Consider the following 12,169-nt stretch of genomic DNA (forward strand, 5'->3'; position numbering starts at 1 on the left):
GTGTACGCTTTGAAGGGAAAGTCAAGAGCAATATCTGCTGGTCCTAGTGCTGAATGGCTTAGGGCTTGTCTTTCCATATAGCAGCGCAGCTTCAGCGCGTTAGCGAAGATGTTACTGTGCCGACAGGAGAGTTTCTTCCATCGGCATCGTTAATCCAGCTCCCTGAGAGCTATCTACATGAGGTGTGAGGTCAGTATAACTACGTTGCTCCAGGGTGTGCATGTTTCATGCCCTGGAGTGACGTAGTTATGCCAATATAGCTCTGTAGTATAGACCTGGCTTTAGTTTTTACTCATGCAAGCAAATTCCCCTTGACTTCAGCAAGAGTTTACTGGAGTAGTGAGTGAGTAAAACCCGAGGAAGACCCTTTGGATTTTGCCCTAAACAGTACACCTGGAAAAGGTGGAAATTAGCTCCATGAAATGTTGGGGCTTAACAAACAATTTGTTTGTTAAGCCCCAAAAGTGTGCTCAGCGCTGTACAAGACACACAATGCGTACAGCTCTTGTCCCAAAGAGATCAGAATCTAGCCCAGAAAACAGAGGAGCACTGAGGAGACGAGAGGAATAAATAGCATGGGGTGGGATTAGATTTGGAATTGTTATTCTTACTGTTCAGTTTTATCATTGTTTGTGGCCCTTCCTGTGGATATCTCAGATGGGGATATTCAGTGCAGAGATGGGGTGGAAGGTGTCATGATGAAACGGGAAGAGAACACTTCATTGATAATGGCTGCCATCTTGTCTGACACACCAGAGATAGCATGGAAAAAATCATGAGGACTGGAAGGAGAGAAAGAAGTGAATGAGATTGCATAAATGGCATCATCAGCAAAGCAGAGGTGGATAGGAGTGGGGAATGGATGTAGTAAGAGACAAATGGGTGGTGTCGCCAGAGTGGAATTTTACGAGGCCTTCAGAAGACAAGGACAAGAAACTTAAATTTGGTGCAGCATACAAGTGGTGGGAGCTAGTGAAAGGATTTGCTCAGTTGGGTGACCGTCAATCTGACTGGTAAGGAAGGTCATTTGAGCAGCTGCATTTTGAGTGAGTACTATGGGCATCCAGGAGGCTAGAGAAAAGTAAGTGCTAGTAATAAAGGTGGGAGATAATCAGGGTGAGGACAAGTGTGTCCTATTGGAACAGAAAAGGGGTTTAATTCGTTTTCCCATGTTTGAGGAAAATTGTTATCAACAATGATTTACAAGTTGTCAATTTTTCCTTTTATTTGACAGATTAAGAGAGTGTTGATTGTCATAGGGATTGGGGAGACAAAGTATGATTTTTTTTCAGTCTTTTTATAGCTAATTCTTGGATACAGAATTCTAGCTAATAAAACTGGCTGCAAGAAGAGACTCTGGGTCAATTGCATTACCAGTTCCAACTTGCTCATCTGTCCATCTGTCAGAGTAAACACCTTGACCTCTGCATTCAGTTCCCTATGGGACCCAATAGGGACTGATTTATGAGGTTTTTTTTTTCAAAATTAAATTGAATAAAAGCATATAAAAATGTGGCCTTTCTGGTGTATTCTGGGACATCATCTCCCCAAAATCACTGATGGTAAGGGACAGGGAAAGCAAAGAAAACACATGGCTAATTGCAAAATAATTAGGTAAAGCAAAGATCAGCAAAACTGCATTTGCAAAATAGCATCAATCACGAAATATGACCTCCATTCTAGCAATGTATTTATTTTTTAGTTGGGTGCTTGCTAAGGTTGAAGATTACTAACGCTTTTTCCACCATGAATTTGAGTTAGAGGCAGGCTGAAAGCACCTGGAGTAGAATGTTTAATTTTAGTGTTTGTTTAGTTTCAGTGTTTAATTTTAATAGTCTTCTACCTGTTGTTTACCCACAGAACATATTAAACACAGAACCAGAACAAGCTCTGCCTTTGTGCCTCTATCCTGTTCTGAAGGGGAAAAATCAGGGTCTGAGGGGAGTTTAGTCTCTGTGGTCACATTCAGTCCTTGGTCTCTCACCTGAGAGTGCTTTACATGGCTGTGCATCCACTATGAATTGATCAACTAATTTCACATGCTGTAGCCCACTGAAGAGCAATCAATTGGCTCCTAATGAAACCAGCCTGAGCTCTGAGATTTCAGTCTGTAATATAGATGTGAAAGTCTCCATAACCCATTGCTAATTCTCTTGTTATTTCTCCCTGTGGCTGTTTCTGATAAAGTAGCCCTGTTAAAGCTCATTTAAGAAATTACTATTGTTATGTAATATTTATATCATGGGTAGAGTCCAAAGACCCCACTGAGGATCAGGGCCATGCCCTGAAGACCTCACCCTCTAAGGGCCAGTTAGTGACTTGGCCTGCACACCTGTGTAAGGGAGTAAGAACCTACCCCTGACAGCCCTGTGTGAGCTACCTGGACCTTGGGTTTAGTTGTGTAGGAGAGGTAGGTGCACACACAGTATCTACTTACTGTCCCCCCTCCCAGAGAAGGTGGATGGGGAGGGGCAAAAACTGAGTGGTTCCTTGTTTCCACTCCCCATTCCCATACTATCTGATTAGTGCAGGTGAGCTGTGATGGAGGGTGTTGTACTTTGCAGATGCAGGCCAGCAGCAAATTACTGACCCGGTTTTAACAAGGAGGAAGAAGGGGAGGGATTGTGACTCAGAGGGGCGTGTCTGAAGTACGTTGCTTCCTGGGGTGCTGCAGCTTACGCACCATCCTTGGCTTACATTTATGCCTCAAGTCACAATACACTTCTAAGAATATTAGGAGCGGAAATAGCGCCATACTATGCACCACTCACAGAATTAGTCACCCAGAACATTTTTGATATTCATGATTTTGAAAAAGAAAACCGTTGACACAAAAAGGAAACCATCAGTCGTGCTTTGGTGGTAAATTGCTAGAACTACTATACCATATGTCTCAATTGACTTAATTTCTGCTACTCCTCCACAGTCAAGACGTAATGGTTTTTTCCCCCTCGTGAATCTATTAATATAGTCTATTGTGCATCTTCCAACAGGAAATCCCAATGAACTTTGTTGATCCAAAGGAATATGATATTCCAGGATTAGTCCGGAAGAATCGCTACAAAACAATTCTCCCAAGTAAGTTCCAGACCTATTTTGTCATTCTGCAATTCGATGACGCAGTATTTAGTGAAGTCTCAGTATCCAGTATTTGCTTATTTTCTTGCTTTCGTGGAATGCCTTTCACAAATCCTCTCCAGGATACTTCGGCTAGGCTAAAGCTAACATTGAGCAAGGGTAATGTTTTCAAGAGCATCCACATCCCATTTTCATTAGAGAATAAGGCCTGGTCTACACTAGGCGGGGGTATCGATCTAAGGTGCGCAACTTCAGCTACGATAGCGTAGCTGAAGTCGACGTATCTTAGATCGACTTAGAATCACTTACTTCGCGTCCTCGTGGCGCGGGATCGATGGCCGCCACTCCCCCGTCGACTTCGCTTCCGCCTCTCGCTGTGGTGGAGTTCCGGCGTCGACGGCAGAGCGATCAGGGATTGATCTATCGCGTCTACACTAGACGCGATAAATCGATCCCCGATAGATCGATCACTACCTGCCAATCCAGGTACTTAAGTCTTATTGAAAGCCAATGGGATGCAAGCTCCTAAATCACTTTTGAAAATAGGAATTAAGCTCCTAAATTACTTAGGTGCTTTTGAAAATGTTGCCCAAAATCTTGATGCTTTATTCAGGTTTTACTTCATTTCCTCTGGTAAACTCGTGTTTAAGGGCTAAATTCTGACACCCTTTCTCATGCTGAGCAGTATTTTACTATCCAAGTGCTTCCTTTGAAGCCAGTGGGATTACTTGAGTCATAAGGTGCCATAAGTCATAAGGGCACTGGTCTTGTGCCCTTTAAAGTCAATGACAAGATTCCCACTTAAATCACTGTGTGCTGGATTGAGCCTAATGTGCTTAGCACTTCTCAGGATCAGGCCCCAAGTGAAAAATGAATAAGGGCCTCAGGATTTGGCCCAGTCTCTTCAAGAAAATATAATACTTCTTTCTTTTTTAAATGTAAGGTTTTTTATTACTTATAGCCAAGAATGGAAATTTTGAGAAACATTTTGCTTGCGATTGATTTTACAGCCATTATCGTTTTCCCCTCTGTCACACTTAAAGATAGTTTGGAAAGTCATACAATTATAAGATGTCGTTTCTGAATATTAATGTTTTGACAGATCCTTCTCTTTTCTCTAAGCCATTGTCAGATAGATGCCGCCGTCAAGTTCTGTTGCAGCTTTGTTAGGGAAGCCCAAATGGTTCAGAGTGCTAGTTAGGCTCAGATAAATAAGTATCTAGAAATTAGAATCTGATCAACTATGCAAATCACTTTAGTCTACAAAACTGGAGTGGAAATCTGGCAAGAATAGGCTTTCTCCTGAAACCCCCAACTCTTAAACTTCCAGTCTGAGTCAGAAATCCCATATAGATACCCCTTCTGGGACCAGAAGTGTTAAAAACACTCAGCCAAACATTTCAGAACCTTCGTCCTAAAACATGCTAACGGTTGGGTGCCTTATCATTTCTTTCAAACTTTACGTTAGTTTGGACATTACAGCGATGATTTTCAAAAATGACTAGTGATTCTGGGTGCCTCCATTTGGGAACGCAAATTGATATACCTTAAAGGAGCATGATTTCTAAAGGGGGCTGTCCAGCACTTTTTTGAGGATTGGAGTTCTTTAAGGTGTCTCAAGTTAAACACTCAAAAATGGAAGCACACAAAATTGCTAGCCACTTTGGAAAATCTTGTCCTATCACTTTTAATGAGGTTCCAGTTAGCTTTTCCCCTGTGCATTCAGTAAGTACTTGGTCATTCCTCAGACTAGTTCTCTTGATGCTAACTTCACCTCAGTCTTACAAAATCTGGTAATGCTCATTTCCATTGCTGTGAGCCATCTAGATGGGAGGACTGGCTCCCACTCTAGACTGATGATAAATGTTAACAAGGAATTTATCCAGAGGAAATCAGACTTTTCCGCTGACTGGAATAAAAATCAAGAATTTCAAAACCATCCATATCTCTGAAACATAATAACCCAATGCCACTTGGTTGATGAGGATGGCAGGCTGCCACATGTGAAACCAAAGGACACACCATCATCACTTCTGTTGGAATTATTTAAGTGCTGCCCTCTGTCCCTCTACATGGAACACACCCAGTTCCAGTGGAGGGGTGGGGAACTGGTACGCCATATAGGGGTATTGTGTACTTTCTTCCTGCCATAAAGCTGTGCTCTTTGGCAATTCTCTCCACAGTACCATGGAGGAGAGAGCGTTGGGGGCACGATGGGGTGGGCTGAAGAGATGGCCAGTGGGTTCATGACTATGTGGATCTCCTGGCTCTTTAGTTTCCAGACTAACCAAACACAGCCTATGCTGCCTGTGTCACCACGAGGGTCTTCCATAATTGCTTGGTGCAAGCTAACAGTTAGGAAGGAATGGCTGATCATGTTACACAGCAAAACCTATGCTGTAGTGCTGATCTATTTGCCAATGGCAGTCTCAGGTAAATGTGACCTCCAATCTACATTAGGGAGCAGCAGGCACTTCATTATAAAAGTGACATCGAAAGCAAAAAGTATACCTTAAAAATTAAAGAACAAACAAAAAACCTAAAATTCCCTACCCAGCTGTGTACTCCAGAAGTATTTGAGGCGGTTACCACTGAAAGGTAAGCAGGCACTTAACATAATGATTAGTTTACGTGCAACCCTAGAGTTAGATGTAGTCCGTGAAAAACATGATAATAGGCTCTAATCCAGTTTATTTATATTTCTTTTATAGCAAATTTCTTTTGCAGATTCCCAATTTTCTTGGTGGTGGTGGTGGTGAAGATGGTTTTGGGGAGTCTTTTTAAGGGGTGAGGGTGTGTTTGATTTTGGAGATGTGTCAAGCTAAGCAGATTAATTTGGCTGTTTCACAAACTGCTAAATTTGCATGTTGACAGAAAATCTGAAACCTCTTCCCTTATGGAAAAGTGCCACAGAATCGAATAGAAAATGATCATTTTTCTATAGTTTTTTGGATTATCTTGCAGAATGTGATAGAAAATTTTATCCTTGCTATGGAACTCCATAGATGGGTCAAAATCTAAAAAGGAAAGATATTATATATCATTCTCTTTCAGTCTTTTTGGTTCTAAGCAAAATTTCTAGGCAACCGTATTTAATTGTATACAGCCATATTGCTTTCACTCCTTATTAAATTTTGTAAGACTTTTCAATAAGTGTTATTGTTAGGGAGGCAGTGTGGCCTAGCAATAGAGTACTGCAATGGGCCTCAGGTGAACTGGGTTCTATTCCTGGCTCTGCCACTAGAGCAAGTCGCTTCATCTCTCTGGGCCTCAGTATCTCCATCTGTAAAATGGCATTAATGATACTAACCTACTTTGAGATCTACTGATGAAAATTTGTATCTATGAACTAGGTATTATCATCTGTCACTTTAATTTAAAGAATCTCAGCCTGGGGAGATCCTACTACAAAACCTAGTGTAGGCTCAAAACACTCTTAGAAAAGACTGTAGAAAAATAACTAACATTGTTTTGCTTCTTTGTGCTGTGAGTGTATGACAGTACTTTAAAGGACACTGTCAACTTAGGCGTGGTCTGCACACTGTTTTTATACTGGTATAACTGTTTCAGTTAGGGGTTGGGGGTTTTTTTTTGTTTTTTTACCAAAATAGTTATACCAGTATAACTCCTCCTGATGTGGATGCAGTTACAGTGGTATAAAAATGGTTACGGTGGTATGGCTTACTCCCCAATGACTATGACCTGGTCTACACTAGGAAATTAAGTCGGTATTACTCTGTCACTGAGGCCTGGTCTACACTACGAGTTTATGTTGGTTTTAGCAGCGTTAAATCGAATTAACCCTGCACCTATCCACACAACAAAGCCATTTTTTTCGACATAAAGGGCTCTTAAAACCGATTTCTGTACTCCTCCCCAACGAGGGGATTAGCGCTGAAATCGACATCGCCGTTTCGAATTAGTGTGGATGCAATTTGAAGGTATTGGCCTCCGGGAGCTATCCCACAGTGCACCATTGTGACTACTCTGGATGGCACTCTGAATTCGGATGCATTGGCCAGGTGTACAGGAAAAGCCCCGGGAACTTTTGAATCTCATTTCCTGTTTGGCCAGGCGAGCTCATCAGCACAGGTGACCATGCAGAGCTCATCAGAACAGGTGACCATGCAGTCCTAGAATCGAAAAAGAGCTCCAGCATGGACCGAACTGGAGGTACTGGATCTGATCGCTGTATGGGGAAAGGAATCCGTGCTATCAGAGCTACATTCCAAAAGACGAAATGCCAAAACATGTCAAAAAATCTCCAAGGCCGTGAGGGACAGAGGCTACAGCAGGGATGCAACACAGTGCCGCGTGAAACTTAAGGAGCTCACACAAGCATACCAGAAAACCAAAGAATCAAACGGATGCTCCGGGACAGAGCCCCAGACATGCCGCTTCTACGCTGAGCTGCATGCAATTCTAGGGGGGGCCGCCACCACTACCCCACCCCTGTCCATTTACTCCGATGATGGGGTACTTTCCGCCATGCCTGAAGATTTTGTGGACGGGGAAGATGAGGAGGAGGAGTACGAGCTTGAGGAGAGCACACATCACACCGTTCTCCCTGACAGCCGGGATCTTTTTATCACCCTGACTGAAATATCCTCCCAACCCAATGAAGCCGGAGAAGGGACTTCTGGTGAGTGTACCTTTTAAAATATAATACATGTTATAAAAGCAAGCGTTTTTTAATGATTAAGTAGCCCTGAGGACTTGAGACGCATTCGTGACCAGTACAGCTACTGGAAAAGTCTGCTAACGTGTCTGGGAATGGAGCAGAAATCCTCCAGGGATATCTCCATGAAGCTCTCCTGGAGGTACTGTAAAAGCCTTTGCAGAAGGTTTCTGGGGACAGCAGCCTTATTCCATCCTCCATGGTAGGACACTTTACCACGCCATGCTAGTAGGAAGTAATCTGGTATCATTGCATGACAAAGCCTGGCAGCATATGGTCCCAGTGTTTGCTGGCATTCAAGCAACATCTGTTCTTTATCTCTCTGTGTTATCCTCAGGAGAGTGATATCGTTCATGGTAACCTGGTTGAAATAGGGGAGTTTAATTAAGGGGACATTCAGAGGTGGCCATTCCGACTGGGCTGTTTGCCTGTGGCTGAAAAGCAATCCTCCCCGCAGTTAGCCACATGGTGGGGCGGGGGTGGGGGGCATTGGCGCTGAGCTGTTCGCGTTTGGCTAGCAGGGATCTTCCCTGATACCAGCCATGTGGTGGGGTGAGGGGTAAAGCAATCACCCCAGAGAATTGGATGGGGTGAGGGGTTAGTTTGGTTTCTGCTGCTGCACGTTAACAGGAAAACTGCAGCACTAAACGGCCAACTCAACATGCTTTGCTTGGTATGGAAGAGGAGGGCGCTGCTGTTTTGAAGATTGCAGAAGCCAAAGACTATGGCTTACCATGGCCGCCTGCAAACCGAATTCTGTTGCCCGGCACTGCGTGTGTGATCTCTAACACCAAAGCCGCAGGCACTCAATATAAGATGCAAAATGCGACCTTGTACCAAAATCACATGTGCTATGTAATGTGAATAGTGTTGTTCACCGTGAAAGAGTATAGCCATTGTTCTGTAAAATGTATCTTTTTAAATACTTCACTCCCTTTTTTTCCTCCAGCAGCTGCAAATGTTTCAAGCCTCCCTCCTCCGTCCCAAAGGCTATCTCAGATAAGGCGGCGAAAAAAACGCACGCGCGATGAAATGTTCTCTGAGTTCATGCAGTCGTCTGGCACTGACAGAGCTCAGCAGAATGGGTGGAGGGACACAATAGCAGAGTACAGGAAAGTAGCCGATGAACGTGAGGAGAGGTGGCGGCAGGAAGATCAGAGGAGGCATGAGGCAACACTGGGGCTACTGCGGGATCAAAAAGACATGCTCCGGCATCTGGTGGAGTTTCATGAACGGCAGCAGGATCACAGACTGCCCCTGCAGCCCCTGTTTAACCGCCCTCCCTCCTCCCCAAGTTCCATAGCCTCCTCACCCAGACGCCCAAGAACGCGGGAAGGGGGAGGCTCTGGGCACCCAACCACTCCACCCCAGTGGACAGCCCAAGCAACAGAAGGCTGTCATTTAGCAAGTTTTAAAGTGGCCTTTTCCTTCCCTCCTACCCTCCTCCCACACCCCACCCGGGCTACCTTGTGAGTTATCTCCCTATTTTTATAATCAATTAATAAAGAATACATGTTTTTTAAATGATAGTGACTTTATTTCCTTTGCAAGGGAATTTAGAGTCAACCAAGGGGGCGGGTTTTCATCAAGGAGAAACAAACAGAAGTGTCACACAGTACCCTGGCCAGTCATGAAACCTTGTTTTCAAAGCTTCTCTGAAGTGCAGCGCTTCCTGCTGTGCTCTTCTAACCGCCCTGGTGTCTGGCCGCACATATTCAGCAGCCAGGCAATTTGCCTCAACCTCCCACCCCGCCAAAAACATCTCCCCCTTACTCTCACAGAGATTGTGGAGCACACAGCAAGCAGCAATAGCAATGGGAGTATTGGTTTCACTGAGGTCTGAGCAAGTCAGTAAACTGCACCAGCGACCCTTTAAATGTCCAAATGCACATCTACCACCATTCTGCACTTGCTCAGCCTATAGTTGAACAGCTCCTTACTACTGTCCAGGGTGCCTGTGTACGGCTTCTTGAGCCAGGGCATTAAGGGGTAGGCTGGGTCCCCAAGGATAACTATAGGCATTTCAACATCCCCAACAGTTACTTTCTGGTCTGGGAAGTAAATCCCTTCCTGCAGCCATTTAAACAGACCAGAGTTCCTGAAGACGCGAGCGTCATGAACCTTTCCCAGCCATCCCACGTTGATGTTGGTGAAACATCCCTTGTGATCCACTAGTACTTGCAGCACCATTGAAAAGTACCCCTTGCAGTTTATGTACTGGCTGCCCTGGTAGTCCGGTCCCAAGATAGGGATATGCGTTCCGTCTATCACCCCACCACAGTTGGGGAATCCCATTGCAGCAAAGCCATCTAGTACGACCTGCACATTTCCCAGACTCACTTCTTTTGATAGCAGCAGCTCAATGATTGCATTGGCTACTTGCGTCACAGCAACCCCCACAGTAGGTTTGCCCACTCCAAATTGATTCCTGACTGACCGGTAGCTGTCTGGCGTTGCAAGCTTCCACAGGGCTATTGCCACTCGCTTGTGAACTGTGAGGGCTGCTCTCATCTTGGTATTCTTGCGCTTCAGGGCAGAGGAAAGCAAGTCACAAAGTTCCATGAAAGTGCCCTTATGCGTGCGAAAGTTTCGAAGCCACTAGGAATCATCCCAAACCTGCAACACTGTGCGGTCCCACGAGTCTGTGCTTGTTTCACGGGCCCAGAATCGGCGTTCCACGGTATGAGTCTGCCCCAGTAACACCATGATCTCCAAATTGCTGGGGACCGCAGTTTTAGAGAAATCTGTGTTCATGTCCTCATCACCGCGCTGCCGTCACCTCCTTGCCTGGTTTTTCAGATGCTGGTTCTGCATAAACTGCACGATAATGCGCGAGGTGTTTACAATTGTCATAACTGCTGTGGTGAGCTGAACGGGCTCCATGCTTGCGGTGCTATGGCGTCTGCTCGGGCAATCCAGGGGAAAGGGCGCAAAATGATTGTCTACTGTTGCTTTCACGGAGGGAGGGAGGGAGGGTTGACTGATGACATTTACCCATAATCACCTGTGACAAATTTTTGGCCACATCAGGCATTGGGAGCTCAGCCCAGAATTCCAATGGGCAGCGGGGACTGCGGGAACTGTGGAATAGCTACCCACAATGCACCGCTCGGAATGTCGATGCTTGCCACGGTACTGTGGATGCACTCCACCGAATTAATGTGCTTAGTGTAGAAGCACGCACTTAACTTGATACAATCTGTTCCCAAAAACCGACTTCTGTAAAATCGGAGTACTTTCGTAGTGTAGACATGGCCTGAGGGATGTGAAAAATCCAGTTAAACTGACTTAACTCCTGGGATGGTGAGCATTACGTTTATGAGAGAATTCTTCTGTCAATCTCTTGAGGAGGTGGATTACCTATGGAGTGGATTACAGGAGGGGTTCTCCTGAAGTGCTACAGAAGCACCCTTGCAGAGGTGCTGCTGTAGTGGTTTATGTGTAGACAGGCCCTAAGATATACCAATATAACTGCATCCACTCTAGCACGGGTTGTATAGCTTTAACTATACCAGCATAGTGAAAATGGTGCAATTATTCTGTGTAGACAAGGCCTTAATTTAAGGCCAAAAAATAAGGTTAGGGATAGAGTTTATAAAACCGAATGGGGCAAATCTTGAGGTCCTAACACAGTTTTTACTCAGTCCTTACTTAGGCAGAAAGCCTCACTGAAGTCATTGCTTGTTAACACTATTTGCTAAATTATACTTTAATGCACGTAAAAATGAAATTAACGCAAAAGCAAATTATAGTAATGTAGTGAGCTTGCATACGTTACATAAAATTTATCTCAAAGCTTAGACATAGATGACATAGTCAAATGCCAAGAATCATTCAAATGCTATTGCAGTTATAAATGATGAGCTACCCCTCTACTTAGAGCAGTAATATTAATTTAGTAAGATATTTAATTCTGTTGCATGCAAATATCTGTTGATAGTTGCACACTGAAAGTAAATGCAGTGATATATACACACATTTCAATCAGAGACTCCCCAGTGCCCCCTTTAGGGCATCGCAGGTATCTGTTGTGGCGACTAATGAATATGCCTGAGTAATTAGCTGTATTACTAAAGGTTAGAAAACGATCTTAAAAATCTTTTACTCCTCTTGACAGATAACTATTAACTCTCTCTTTACACACTGTAGATCCTCACAGCAGAGTGTGCCTTACCTCAACTGATCAGGACGATCCTCTTAGCTCATATATCAATGCTAACTACATCCGGGTAAGAGCTCAGCAGTCCAATGTACCTGCGTAGACTGTTTGCAACTGGTCATTTAAGAATAATCGCCACGTCCATTGGCTTCTAAAGACCATCTTGTTTTTTGGTTTCTTTTTCTGTCTTGTTTTTCTATTATTGGAAGCAGAACCTCAGAGCGCAACTGTAAAGGTTCTGGTCCAATAAAAAC

General features: G+C 44.2%; 1 protein-coding gene across 1 annotated transcript in view; it reads left to right on the forward strand.

Moving 5' to 3' along the window:
• Positions 1-12,169, forward strand: part of PTPN5 (protein tyrosine phosphatase non-receptor type 5) — a 140,525-nt gene that overhangs the window by 107,995 nt on the left and 20,361 nt on the right. Inside the window, exons 8-9 of the mRNA XM_043549511.1 lie at positions 2,994-3,078; positions 11,906-11,985. Coding sequence (XP_043405446.1) covers positions 2,994-3,078; positions 11,906-11,985 — 165 coding nt within the window. The remainder of the gene's footprint in view (positions 1-2,993; positions 3,079-11,905; positions 11,986-12,169) is intronic.

Source organism: Chelonia mydas, chromosome 6, assembly GCF_015237465.2.
Source record: "Chelonia mydas isolate rCheMyd1 chromosome 6, rCheMyd1.pri.v2, whole genome shotgun sequence".
In the NCBI taxonomy this organism is placed as follows: domain Eukaryota; kingdom Metazoa; phylum Chordata; order Testudines; family Cheloniidae; genus Chelonia; species Chelonia mydas.